At 52.5% G+C, this 13,581-nt stretch overlaps 2 protein-coding genes across 2 annotated transcripts; one reads left to right on the plus strand and one right to left on the minus strand.

The window, feature by feature from the left end:
* The first annotated feature begins 244 nt into the window (after window positions 1-244).
* TMEM91 (transmembrane protein 91) lies at window positions 245-4,287 on the plus strand. The gene is made up of 3 exons (XM_084257472.1): window positions 245-636; window positions 3,388-3,537; window positions 4,016-4,287. The coding sequence occupies exons 1-3, from the start codon at window positions 430-432 to the stop codon at window positions 4,172-4,174; spliced, it is 516 nt and encodes a 171-aa protein (XP_084113598.1). The 5' UTR covers window positions 245-429; the 3' UTR covers window positions 4,175-4,287.
* A 1,639-nt stretch (window positions 4,288-5,926) lies between these two features.
* EXOSC5 (exosome component 5) lies at window positions 5,927-13,298 on the minus strand. The gene is made up of 6 exons (XM_084257601.1): window positions 13,001-13,298; window positions 10,378-10,491; window positions 9,690-9,811; window positions 8,268-8,408; window positions 7,003-7,092; window positions 5,927-6,092 (listed from the first exon to the last, which is right to left on the minus strand). The coding sequence occupies exons 1-6, from the start codon at window positions 13,146-13,148 to the stop codon at window positions 6,000-6,002; spliced, it is 708 nt and encodes a 235-aa protein (XP_084113727.1). The 5' UTR covers window positions 13,149-13,298; the 3' UTR covers window positions 5,927-5,999.
* Between the last annotated feature and the right edge of the window lie 283 nt (window positions 13,299-13,581).

The raw sequence follows: 13,581 nt of genomic DNA on the forward strand, positions 1-13,581 counted from the left end.
TCCAGAGGAGTGTCTTCTGGGAGCTCATGTTGTTTGGGCGAAGTGTGCAAGGAGTCCCTTATGTGGGGGTGCAGCCTGCCTCAGTGGGTGGGTGTGGCAGGGGACTTGGGCATTCAGTGTGTGCACGGTGGGGTATGCACAGAGGGTGTGTAGGCTGGAGCTAAGGATGAAGGGTCACTGAGGATGGGGTTGGGGGAGGGGTGGACAAGTATAGCCCAGGGGCAGCTTCCAATAGTCTGGAGTAAGCAATAGACTTGGCTTTTGCCTGAGGAAAAGCCCGGAACTAAATGGGTGTGAGGGTCACTGATCAGGCAAGTCTCTGCCTAGAGCCTCTTCTGCAGGAGTCAGAAGAGGAAGGTGAGACTTCTGATACCTTGCCTTTATTTTTCCTTTGCCCCCAGGAAATCCTCTGGGAACCTCTCCCCAGTCATGGACAGCTGCAGTCTTCCAGAGCTCCAGAAGCCTCTGCTGGCAGGTACAGGCCGTGAGCCTCCTGTCCAGAACCCTGGTGAGCGTGAGCCAGGCCCCCCTCTCCGGGAGACAGCCTTTGCCGAGTCGCCGAGGGCTTGGCCATTCCTGCCATCACTTCCATCTGTGAGCGCTGGCCTGGGGGAGCCAGGGCACCCAGACCCCGAGGTAGGAGAAAGGGGCTAGGGAGTCCAGCTGTGGTCAACATCGGCAGGCTAGCTGCTAGGGAATCTGCCTCTAGCTTAGACTCACTCCACTTTTCCTTTTTTCCACTGTCCTCCATTCCCCCTGGCTCCTTTACTTTTTTCTCTGCCTCTCATCTTCATTCCCTCCCTTTGGCCCTTTGTCTCCCCTCTGGTATCTGACACCCCCGTTCTCTCCCCATCACTCTCTCCCCAAAGCTGATGTACCTCTGACTGTTGTCAGTCTTGTTTCTCCCCGCAAATTAGTATTACTTTTTTTCTTTTAAAGATTTATTTATTCGTGCATATAAGAACCAGGGTACAGGCCAGATGTGCGGGAGGGTGAGAGGATCCACCAGAGACAGAGTGGGGAACAGAACTGGCAGACTGACTGAAATACACTGCTGAGGGGAGCAGCGGGCGAGACAGGAGAGGTCTGCTGCACCATGTGGGATTCTCGCCGGCCGGCCGGGATGGAAAACCGGCGCTGCGGAGGCTGTGGACAGCTTCACAGCACTGTGCTCAACCGCCTGCGCCACCAGGGAAGGCCCCCCAAATTAGTATTACTTTCTATAATTCCTTGCACATATTTTTTAATCTATGGGGGGGCCCTTTTTAGCTGGGTCCCCTGAAGTTTTGTTTTTTAAAAGATTTACTTATTTATGCATACAAGAATTAGGGTGTAGGCCAGAGGTGGGGGGTGGTGAGAGGACCCACCAGAGACAGAGTGGGGAACAGAACAGGCAGATTGGCTGAAATACACTGCTGAGAGGAGCAGTGGGCGAGAGAGGAAAGGTCTGCTGCGCCATGTGGGTCAGCTCCCTGGCTGGGGATCAAACTCATGCTGCAGTGGCAGGTGACAGCTTGATAGTGTTGAGACTTTAACCTCTGTGCCACCAGAGAGGCCCCTTTTATTTCTTTTTTTTTTTAATGTATTTATTTATTTTTTAATAGAGGCATGTTTTTATTTATTTGTTTATTTGTTTTGTTTATTTGTACATGCACGGGGTACATTCAGAAGTGCGGGAGTATGAGAGAATTCACAAGAGCGGGGAGCAGAGCAGGCAGAAGGACCGAAGTACACTGCTGAGGGGAGCAGCGGGCGGCAGGAGAGGTCTGCACGCCATGTGGGACCCTCCTCTGGTGGCCGGGGAGCAGCCGGGGATCGAACTGGCGCTGCAGTGGCTGCGGGCAGCTTCGCAACCCAGCGCTCAACCGCTGTGCCACTGGGGAGGCCCCCCTTTTATTTCTTAAACAGGTTTTTTGGTTACTATTGCAGGATATGAAACCACTGCAACATTTAGTAGCTTATGCCAGCAGTCATCACCTTGCATGGTTTCTGTGAGTCAGGCATTCTGCCTCAGGGTCTCTTATGAGGTAGCACTTGGCCAGAGGCTAGAGCTGGAGCAGTCAGGGGCTGGGCATCTCCATGTAGTCTTGGGGCTTCCACGTGGTCTCTCCGTGTGGGCTGGTTTGGGCTTCCTCACGTCATGGTGGCTTCAGGGCAGTCAGACACCTTCAGCATGAGTGTTTCAGCAAAGAACCCGCCCAACCATTTGACTTTGGCTTAAAAGTCTTGTGACAGAATAGTACCACATTCTGCCAACCAGGAGTGAGCCACAGACTGCCCTATTCAAGGAAAGGGGACACAGACCTCACCCCAACAGAGTATTGGACTCACACTGTAGAAACAGGCGGGATGGGAGAGACTGTTTTGGCCATTGTTTTTGAAGTGTCTGCTACCTGGTGGCAGGAAGCTTCACTTTGACACTGGATATATCTAAAAGCCCATGTTTTGAAGACTTTGAGGGTTTTATCTCTGTTAGTTTTCATACGTGGTTCCCTGAATACCTGGTTGTCTTTGCATGCTGATCATTGTATTTAAAACATTGTTTTTTTTTTCTTATTTATTTATTATTTATTTGTTTGTTTGTTTTGTTTATACATGCACTGGGTACAGTCAGAAGCGCAGGAGGGTGAGAGAATTCACCAGAGCCAGAGCGGGGAGCAGAGCAGGCAGAATGACCGAAGTACACTGCTGAGGGGAGCAGTGGGCGGCAGGAGAGGTCTGCGCGCCATGTGGGACCCTCCTCCGGTGGCCGGGGAACAGCCGGGGATCGAACGGGTGCCACAGAGGCTGCGGGCAGCTTCGCAACCCAGCGCTCAACCGCTGCGCCACCGGGGAGGCCCCTTAAAACATTGTTTTGAGGAAAAATTTATTGAGGCCTAGAATGCAGGTATCGTCTTCCAAAGAATATTTGGCTGGCTTCTGTAAGCTGAGGCACTCTTGTGAGCTACTTGATAAAGATTAAAAAATAAAATTACCTAAAACATACCGCTTCAACAGGTAGGTTCCTTAGAGGCAGGCTGCAGTTATTTTGGCCTGTCTCCCCTAATCTCCTTATTGCGGGTTCCTGTGCTCTATAGTGTCTGCATCCACATCAAGGGCTTGTAACTCAGATTGCAGGCAAGAGCAGTACCCGTGACTGGACCTGGGAACACCCTGAAACTAAATTCAAAAACTTCAGGTGGGGCTGGGGCTTTTCTCCAGAGGCAGGGTTCACAGGCTCCTCTCAAAAGTATCCAGGATATAGAAAAGTCAAGGGCCTAGCTCTTAGAATTTTTTTTTCTTGGGGTGTCCAGGGGGACCCTAGTACTGGTCTTTGGGGGCAGGGGGGGAGCAGAACAGTGGGATAGGGCCGGGTGGAAAGGACCAACCAGTTGTCTCTGCCCACAGGACGCATCATCCAGTGACAGCGACTCGGACTGGGATAGGGGTGTCCTCCTCTCCCCGCTCCTACCCCACGACCACCTCGGCTTGGCTGTCTTCTCCATGCTGTGCTGTTTCTGGCCTCTGGGCATCGCTGCCTTTTGCCTGGCCCAGAAGGTCAGTCTGTGTGTGTGTGGCTGGGAGGGGATTGTATATATAAGAGGAAAAAAGCAACCAAACCAAAGGAAACAAAGCGGAGGGGCCAGCCTCAGGGAAAGATGAGGAGGAGGAACCCCTTAGCAACATTCAGTGTTGCAAAAGGGGGTTTTCACAGGGGTAGCCCTGAAAGGTGATGAATTTGTGCATGCTGAAGATCTGGGGCAAGCCACTTAACCTCCCCACGGCCTCGTTTTCCTCCTGCCAATTGGGAGTAATGCTGCCATGGGATCACTGCGTCAGATGAGTCAGGACAGGGGCATACAGCGATATATGTATAATTCTCCTCGTCACTCAGTATCCCCAGTGCCCAACCATGGCACTCCCTGTTTTGGGAATATGAGTGAATATATGGGTGTGTCCATGGGGGCGGGCTAGGGTGGAAGGAAGCAGGATGGGTTGAGGGATGCTTGGATCACCACTGTCAATGCCTCCGCAGACCAACAAGGCCTGGGCCAACGGGGACATCCAGGGGGCAGGGGCTGCCTCCCGCCGTGCCTTCCTGCTCGGGGTCCTGGCTGTGGGGCTGGGCGTGTGCACATACGCAGCGGCCCTGGTGACTCTGGCTGCCTACCTTGCCTCCCGAGACCCACCCTAGCTGCCCCAGCAGCTTCGTGAACCCAGAGGCCGGCAGCCCAGGGCAGAGTGGAGACTTGGGGTGGATGAGGAGGCAGTAGCGACAGCTGCATCCAGAATGGGGGCCAGCTGGACCACCCCTCTCCCCCATCGCAGGTGAAACATGAGATTAAACATCAGGCACTCTCGTAGCCAAACCCGTGTCTGTCCGTGTGTGGGGGAAGGTGGAAGGGGCTGGGGGTGCCCGAGACCAGCAAGGGATGGGCCAGTGTTCCAAGCTGTTATTTTGGAGCTGGAGAAGGGGGGATCTCAAAGGCAGGGAAGAGGAGTCAGTCAAGAATTTGAGTTGAGTACCCAGTCTTTAGTCCTCCTTCACATTAACTGCCCACAGTGACTTCTCTGAGACTCTTTTCTCATTTGCAAAATGGGACCAAGGTTCTCCACACCTCAGAACTGTGGTGAGGACCAAATGGGTGGATTATATAGGTAAACAGCAGCCTGTCTGAGCTCTTTCTGTTCCAGGGGCCACAAACAGAATGCTGACTGCTTTATGCAACAGAATGAAGCAGCAGAGGCAGAACTGAATTCAGGGGCTCAACTGAACAGCCTAGTCTCCACTGGTTGCCCCACCCTTACCTTTCCTGTTGCCTTGTGTAGAATCCCTGGTCTGGGGGAGAAAATGGCCCCAACAGCTCAGGTACCATCTAGAGGTGCCCTCTCGTTGGCTTCCCTGAGCTGTGGCAGCCCCGTTCAATGGTCCGAGATGAGGACAGAGATGGAGCTTTATGGCATCAACAGAATGGCCACCTGGGAGGTGCTGTCCATGGGGCCTGACGTCACCAAGTAACAGAGTGACGGGCAGTGTCTGTTTAGTGCTATTCAAACAGCCCTTCCCAGAAAAAAATACTACTTGCCATTTGCTGCTTCCTTGAGCTGCTCATGGAGCACCACTTCAAGCCAAAGGTCTACTGCACCATGTGGGTAGCAACCTGGCCAGGGATTGAACTTGTGCTGCAGTGGCTGCAGATATCTTCATAGGCTGCCGCATCTTAATAACCCCTTGTGCCACCAGCCTCCAGGGGCTAACTGTAAGTAATAGCTTGGGGGCTGGGCTCCGAGTGGGACCCTTGCCCCACCACTCACTAGCAGGTGACCATGGCAGCTAACTGGCTTGTGACCTTGTTTCCTCATGTTAAAAAGGGCCAGCAGCAACGGCCCCAGCTCACAGGGTTTTGTGCATGGAAGCAGGGCTCAGAACCAGGCTCCTACCTGCAGTGACATTCCCTTCCGGGCCACCTTTTCCCTCTCTGGCCCTTACTTGCTCTGCCTGGGCTGTTCCTTAACCCATACCCCATGCCAAACTGCAGGCCTCTGCCCCCACATAGCCCTATGTCCATGACCTCACTCCCTGGCCTCCTCCTGGGTTTCCCTCTGATGTCCCCCTTCCCTCCAGGAGACCACAATTAATGTAAATTTGCCCTCTCCTAACTAACTCTTCCAAGCCCCTCTTCCCTGCCCCCCACCCCCCCGCAACTGCCACCATCTGCTATACATTATTTTCTTTGCCCAGCCCCTCATGGTTCCTTGAGCATGGGGCCTGGGTATCCTTCACTGTTGGGTCCCAGCATCTAGGAGTGCTCATACACGTGGGTGCTCAACGGGCATTTGTTAGAATGAATGGAGCCAGTGGATGGGCGATTCTCAGTGTTCTGGGGGAGGAGGCTTGTGCCCCAGGGTCAGGGCTGTGGTCAAGCTTTCCGGGTAGGCAGGACACAGGGCAGGCTGGCTAGGCTGGGCCATGTGTTTATTTTACACTGGAGCTGGTGGGTGGTGGCGGTGGGAAGGAATCAGCTCTTGGAGTAACGCCTCTGTAGCGATTCCCGGTAGAAGCGGAAGACGTGCTGGGTGGCAGCCTGAGCCGCAGCCAGGCACTGCTGGAGCTGTAAGGGAGAGGCTGGTTAGTGCTGGGGGCCCAGCCCTGCACCCCCGCATCACCTGGCCAGCCCTGTCTGACCCACCCAATGCCCAGAGCTTCTTCACCTCCAGCCCCCTCCTCTCAAGGTGACCCAGGTGGGGATGATTCCAAGGGTATTTCTCCACCCTTTCCCGGCCCCCTTTACTTCATGGGCTCTCTCTTTGAGGGAAAGAGAGAAATAGAATGCAAGGACCTCAGAGGATAGGATTCTGGCAGCTCCAGGACCTCACCAGCAGGACCAGGCACCCTCAAGAAGCTCCCATTCCTCATGGAATTAGAGATGGAATTTTAGAGCCATAGGCCCTGTGCCTCCAGATACTCTTTAAAACCATGGCATCTGAGACCCCAAATCTTTTTCTTCCCCATCGCCATCCTTTATATCCCCTCGTCCCTTCCTCTCCCCTCTCCCTTCAGAGCCCTCACTGCATTTATGAATGTCCCTTAGTTTTTGAGTATTTTCTTTTTGGAGACCCCAAACCTTGACTGCCTGGTATTTCTACATTCACAGAGGGCCAGGCTGGAATGCTCTTGGGATACCACTGGGCCCAGGTTTCTAAACCTTCTCCCTTCAGAGACCCAGAATTCTGGGGTGTATACCACTCTGAGCTGGATGCTGGGGGGCTTCAGGTGCCCCCTCCCTCATTTCAACCTGAAATTTCTTTCCCTCCAATTCACACATTTAGCTTCCATTTAAAATTTCCACCCAGGTGTCCATGGCTGCATCTGGCCCTCACACACACGGTCCCACGGAGGGGGTGGGCTCTGGACTGTGGCTGCCAGGGCACTTGGAAATGTGCAGTGCCTGAAAAGGACTCCTTCAACCTCTCGGGGGAGTGGGAGGGATCTGCTTTCCACTGCTAGGCATGCGGGGCTACCTCAGTGTCGGAGTACTGTCCCTTGGTGGTGGACATCAGCAGCTTCCTCTCCACACTGTCGAGCGCAAAGGTCAGGACAGCCCGGGCCTCCTGAGGATGAAGGGTAGAGATGGGGGACCCGGCACTTGACCTTCAGTCCTGATCTTGATTGGCCCTAAGGGTGGACTTGCTTCTCCTACAGCCAGTGGCTCCCGTAGCAAATGCACAGCAAATAACATTGCCTCATTACAGCATGAATGGAATGGAAATACTGGCTGATGTGGAACAAGTATACTTAAGGATCTGTTTTGTCATGGGCACGTCACCTAAAGTTGTAATTTCCAAGAACTATGAGGGCCATTAAGTGAGAACTTTCTCTGTTTTTCCCGCTTCCTCTGCTTTTCCTTTCTTAGAATCGTTCCCCACGCCCAATTCCAACCACAAGGTTCTGACAGAGGCTTCCAAGCACAGAAATGGTCATTAACAGGTGCCTCTTGGCCCCCTTCCGGACTCAGCAGAGGTGGAGCTGGGGCTGGGAGCTGGCAAACTATTTCCCAAATGTCCTTGCAAGAGGAGCAGCAGCATTCTGGCCCTCATCCTCACAGGCAGGGGCTGTGCTGGTGGCAGTTTCCATAATGGCCACGGAGGGGGGTGGGCTCCGGACTTCAGCAGCCATGGGAAAGCCAGAGAATCTTTGTGCATCTGAACTCAATGCCACATCCCCAACAGCACAAAGCAGAGCTTGCTATGGGCTTCTAATCTCTGGGTATTCCTCCCTCTGCCTTTTTACACTTTCTGCTCTTCATTGTCAAGGCCAGTTCCTGCATGCAATCTGCTTTCCTGACTAGATGTGCTGGGCAAATAACTTAGAATAACCAGAGCCTTAGGCCACCATCGACATGAGCTGATGAGGAAAGCGCACTCCTCTTCTCCTTTACTTTTGAGCCTCTTAAGAGGGAAAGCATGGAGCTTGAGGGGCCATCGCAGCCTCAGGAAAGATACTGGCTAGAGAGAAAGCAGCCAATATGCAGAAAAAAGTAGGGGCTGAGAAATGAAGTGAGAAAATGCTGAAATGGAGGAAATGTTTGAGCTCCTGGAGCTAGCTACGCTGAGTCTGGTACTGACTGTCAACAGACTCCTTAAGTGGGTTTGAGCTGGGTTCCTAACCTGTGCCCTGACGAAGGGCCTGGCTTACCAGTTTGAACTAACTCTTTTGGAAAAGTGGGGCCTAGAGAAAGGGGGAATGTCTGCTTACAGCCTTTCACCTACCTGGCCTTCGAACCTACCTTTTCTTGCTTGGTTGTGGGATCCAGCACGAGGTTCCCATCAGAGTCCAGGGCGCAAGTAACCCCACAGAAGAGGGCCCGCATGGGCACACCAGCATCCACCAATGCCATGCAGGCAGCGTTCAGGCAACAGGCCAGGAGCTGAGTGCCACAGGGAATGGTTAAGAAGAGGTTCTACTGTAGGGTTGGACCGCAGAACTTATCCAAGCTTCCATTCACGGGCCAGTCGCAGACATCACTAATCAATCACTGAAAGCGAGTATGGCAGCTTAGTTCTAACTGGTTCTGGAACTGAGTAACCTTGGGTTCCGGATCTGACTTTGCCACCTCTCAGCTTGTTGTGACCCCGAGCAAGTAAGCTATTCTCTGAGCCTCAACTGCCTTGTGGATCATGATGACATTCAACAGATACAAACTGAAGCATGAGCCAAGTACCTTTGGGGAAACTGAGGACAGAGTGGAAGAGAAACCTTGTAAGAGCCCATGGGAAGGTGATGGCAGAGGCAGGCACAGAAGGACTCAGAGATGGAGACAGCAGGAGAGAGACAGACAGAGATTAGACTGTCTGGGAATTTCGTAGGCAGCCACTAGGGTGATGGGTAGGGGAGGTGTCATTATCACTGACCTCAGGAGTCCAGACCTGGAGTCACACAGCTCCAGGTCTGCAGTTTCCTCAAGTCTCCCCTTCCCAGAGGATGAGGGCCTAGCTTTAGAATCAGCCCCACCTCACCACCCACCCTTTGAACTCTAATTCCTTGTTGTGAAATGGTATCACAGTAGTCCTTCCCTCTTCCCATGTACGAAGTGCTGAGCCAAAGCAGGACCACATGCCAGAACAGCCTTCTGGAAATGTGCTTTCAGGGCCTCAGCCTTTCTTACCCTAACCACAGGGATCTCTCTAGCCATGCTGCTGACCCACTGCCCTGCCTGTTCAGGGCTCCCTTGGTGAGGAGGCTCAGTGAAGCTCAGGGTGAGTGGAGGCCGATGGAACAGGCAGGGCCCGGTGTCATTTCTGCCTCTGCTGCCTTCCAGCTGTGTGATCTTGGATAAGCTGACTTCCTCTCTCTGATCTCAGTGTCCTCACCTGAAACATGGTAACACAAGAACACTCATCTGCCAGGGGCCTTGGGCTCTAGAATCAGTGGCCTGGCTTCAAGTGCCCCCTTCTGGTGCCTCAATTTCCTTACTTAAAACCTAGGGATTATCATGAAACCTTTTTCTTGTGTTGGGTGGATAAAATTAATCCATGTTAATGTAAGGCACTCAGAACGGTACCTGGCTCAAAGCACGTGCTTAAGCTACATTATTCTTCTTCAGTAAGCTGGTGCCTCTCAAGTGTTTAGAGAATTCCTGGTTAGCAGAGAGTGTGGACAAGACTAGCAGCAAGGCAGGTTATTAGGAGGATTCCAGCAAAAAGGATACAGAACCAGCATCACTGACAACCTGCAGCACCACGGTGATGGAGGTTCGGGGGTGAAGGGCTCCGAGAACCACCGCTTCACACGTGTTCCTGATCAGCCGTTCCCGGCTCTTCTCCGCAACACCTGGGGAAATCGGGGGTGAGTGGGGTGGTCAGGTTATCCCTTTCCGTCTGGCCCACCTTCTGTATGCTCCCCCCAAGTCCTCTGGGAAGGGCCTGTGGTCTCAGCCTAGGCTGGTGTGGAAGCCTGCATGGATGACAGATGATTTTCAGCAAGAAGGAGGCAGGGCCTGACCGCTACCCATCCCTGCCACCTGCAGCATCTGGCAAAGAAGTGGGGATGGCAGGGTGGGAAAAAGAATCCAGGGAAGGGTTCCTATAAGCCAGTGGGCCCAGGGCAGAAGGAGACAGAGGATACAAGGGTAGAAAAATAGGTTAAGGGAAAGAAGGGGAGATGGAGTCAGAAAAGAGGGAAGGGACGGCTCAGAGACGGAGATGGCGAGAGAAAGCACAAGAGAGACAGACAGATGTTAGAAGCAAAGTGAAAAGCCACAAAAATACAGAAATCAGAGGTAGAAAGCTGGAAAGAGAAAGATCTGAGGGGAGTGGAGACTGGGGGTGGAAGTGCCAAGGGGCTGGGCCAGAAGCCCCAAGAGACAGGGCATCTGGAAACACAGCTGGGCTCATTACCTGGCAGCCCGATCTTTGGCCTCAGGATCACTTCAAGCGTGGCCTTGTTGAAGATCTCTTTGCTGACCTTCACCTCGGCTGGTCCGTACACACCGGCCAGGACGGAGGTATCTCCTGGGGGAGACAGCATGGGTGGCATCACCACAGTTCTCTGCCCCTGGTGCCCAAGGGGCAGCACTTACCCGTGGGGGCGTGAGCTAGAGGCCAGGGTTCCCTACGTCACCCCTGCTCTGGCCCACCATTTGTTGGCAGTCATTCTCTGTGCACCTGCTTCACATCCCACCTCTGTTTCCTCATCTGTAAAATGGCGCCAATGACAGTACCTCCCTCAAGGAGCCACGAAAATGAAATGTGACAATCATGTAGAACACTTGGGACATGGTCTGGCGCATGCTCAGTATGTGACAGACTTTAGGTAATAGTACAAACAGGAAGTTCTTCCTGAGCTAACCTTCTTCCCTCTTACTGCTGCTGGTCTCAACTTCTCCTTCCCAGCTGTCTTTCCTCAGGCCCTTGTCCCAAGCTCTGCAGCAGTCAGGACACCTGAGAAAGGGATCACTACTGGGGCTGGGTCCTGTCTCCTGCATGTTTCCTTGCATGGGTATGAGAGAGGGCAAGGGGGGTCCTAACAAATAGAAATCTGGCACTTAGTCCTGTCTGCCTTTCCTGCTCTATCCCCTCCTGTGAGATTGTCACTTCTCTGGGCCTCCGTTTACCATGTGCAGAATGAAGAAACTGGACAATTGTAGTGGCTTTCAAGCGTCTGACCATAACTCTGCAGATGAAATACATTTTACTGCAGAACTCCAAACTCACCAAATCTGCGCCTGTGTCAATGGAACAAATGCCTCACAACACAACTACTACTATTACTGTTGTGATATGCTGGATTTTCTACTATTCCAGTCCAGAGGATCACTGGTCATGTCTGCAGCCTGTTAGTGCACACAGTGGCTTAGAACTGGAGCTGGATATTGCAATTTCTGGGGAGCTTAACAGTTATGATGCCCAGGCCCTTCCCCTAGACATCCTATTTAACTGCCTGGGTGCCAGAATCTCGCCACCTCCACTGCTCTACGCTGGGATGAGTCAACACCATCTCCCTTTCTCCTTATACCCTCTGTAGTCAATACTGCAGTTGAAGAGATTCTGTTAAGATACATTCAGATCATGTCACTCCTGAGCAAAACCCTGATGGTTTCCATCTCAATGACTAGGCATCAGCGATGGGCAAGCCTTCTGATTTCCCTCCAAAACCTCCTCTCCCTGCTTCAACCACCATGGTTTCCTGACTTCCTCAAATCTATCAGATCAGTTTGTGCCTCAGGGGCTTTGCCTTCTGTTCCCCATTCCTGGTATGCTTTTACTCCCCATATTTTGAGATTTGCTCCCTTTCCTTTCATTCTTGTTCAAACCTTACCTTCTCATTGAGGCTCCCCTCACTATCTCTTTTACGACTGTAATGCTCGCTGGCACTGCTGCATTTTTCTCCACAGCATTTTATTATATATTTTAGTTATCTTTCATATATACACTCTGTTAATGTGGCAATTAATTTTTTTAAATTGCTGAACTCTCAGTGCCTGGAACAGTACTCAGCACAAATACGTGTATGCTGAACAAAGGAACGAATAAAAGCAGGTTTTGGGCCTCCCCGGTGGCACAGCGGTTGAGCGCTGGGTTGCGAAGCTGCCCGCGGCCTCTGTGGCGCTGGTTCGATCCCCGGCTGCTCCCCGGCCACAGGAGGAGGGTCCCACATGGCGCGCAGACCTCTCCTGCCGCCCGCTGCTCCCCTCAGCAGTGTGCTTCGGTCCTTCTGCCTGCTCTGCTCCCCGCTCTGGCTCTGGTGAATTCTCTCACCCTCCCGCGCTTCTGACTGTACCCAGTGCTTGTATAAATAAATAAATAAATCTTTAAAAAAATAAAAAAAATAAAAGCAGGTTTTGTACCTAGGTAGAAGGTAAGGCCTTAGTGAGGGGACTGGTACAGTTTGGGGTTTTACACTTATTTGAGAAGAATATGTATTTACTGGGTCAAGGAGCTGAATGTAGTTGAGAGGTAGTTAACAAAGCGAAGAGGTCAGTTACACAATTGGTGGTATATGTCACCCTCAATTTAGAAAATGTTTACTTAGGTAAAAGACTTAGGTCTAGGAAGTAAATAAGTCGGTAGAGGAGATCTTCAAGCCTAGGAGGTATTTAGGCAAATCGACAGGCCTGTCTCAGTCTGAGCTGTATGGGTATATGTGGAAAGGGGTTTGGGGGGGAATCTATTCAAGGAAGATATTTACCCTATTGAGATTTCGCCTTTGCTCGAATATTTTCTTATGGGAGTGAGCTCAGTCTCTCATAATGAAGAGCATCTGTCTGGGTGGGTATATGGTTTCCCCCTTCCAGTTGGGAAGAAAAAGATGTAGCCACACCTATTTTTCTACGGGAAGAGACACATGTAAACTCTCATCCGCCAGGGCCAGAAGTTCTACACCAATTCAGGAAGGACAGCTACCAGCTAGCGTGGAAGAGGGCGGCCACGCCTACGTATGGTACAGTGTAGTCGCGCCCCCAAATAAATACGACCTGGGTGAAGGTGACCCGGACCGGATTTACCTGGGTTAAGTTCTTACCTTGTAGGAAAGATGCAGAGCCATCCGGTCGGGAAAGCAAGTTCTGTTCGCAAGCAAAATGCCGGAGGCTGCAGCCAGGGACGCGAGCAACCGGCTCTGTCCCAGACTCTGGGCGAATCTTCGCGTCAGCATGCATCACTCCTTCCATCGCCCCCAGCCCCACGTGCAGACCCGGCAGTTGCTGTTTTCCGGAAGCGCGCGCGGGCGTACAGGCTGTGTACTCAGTGCGCACGCGCCGATTCGGAACGCGGGGGCGCCAAGAGCCGCGTCGCACGTGGCTCCTGGTTTACTAACAATCTGGTTCCGCCCATCCCGCCCCGCAACTTCAGGGAAGCCATTGGATAGCAGCGGAGAGAGGGCGGGCCTTGGCAGGGGCTCGTCCTACCCGAGGTCCCCGGGCCCTAAAAGACTGAGGCTCTGGAAAGGTTGTCCTTTTCCTTGCCTGTTACAAAAACAACTACGATGAGAACATCAGAGTATTGATGGAGAAGCGCATATATTTTCTCCACCTATATACATGTTGTAGAGACAGAATGGCTGGCATCAGGCGGCTTGTTGGCACGGTGGTGTTGGTATGTGAG

Source organism: Talpa europaea (assembly GCF_964194135.1).
Source record: "Talpa europaea genome assembly, chromosome: 16".
NCBI classification, from domain to species: domain Eukaryota; kingdom Metazoa; phylum Chordata; class Mammalia; order Eulipotyphla; family Talpidae; genus Talpa; species Talpa europaea.

What these genes read in the sequence shown, in the direction of transcription:
- TMEM91 (XM_084257472.1), top strand. Translation starts at nt 430, where the DNA reads ATGGACAGCTGCAGTCTTCCAGAGCTCCAGAAGCCTCTGCTGGCAGGT. An exon ending in CAGGGCACCCAGACCCCGAG is followed by an intron (nt 637 to 3,387) that starts GTAGGAGAAAGG and finishes CTCTGCCCACAG; the next exon opens with GACGCATCATCCAGTGACAG. An exon ending in CCTTTTGCCTGGCCCAGAAG is followed by an intron (nt 3,538 to 4,015) that starts GTCAGTCTGTGT and finishes ATGCCTCCGCAG; the next exon opens with ACCAACAAGGCCTGGGCCAA.
- EXOSC5 (XM_084257601.1), bottom strand. Translation starts at nt 13,148, where the DNA reads ATGGAAGGAGTGATGCATGCTGACGCGAAGATTCGCCCAGAGTCTGGG. An exon ending in GCCAAAGATCGGGCTGCCAG is followed by an intron (nt 9,812 to 10,377) that starts GTAATGAGCCCA and finishes CGATTTCCCCAG; the next exon opens with GTGTTGCGGAGAAGAGCCGG. An exon ending in CCACAACCAAGCAAGAAAAG is followed by an intron (nt 7,093 to 8,267) that starts GTAGGTTCGAAG and finishes CTTCATCCTCAG; the next exon opens with GAGGCCCGGGCTGTCCTGAC.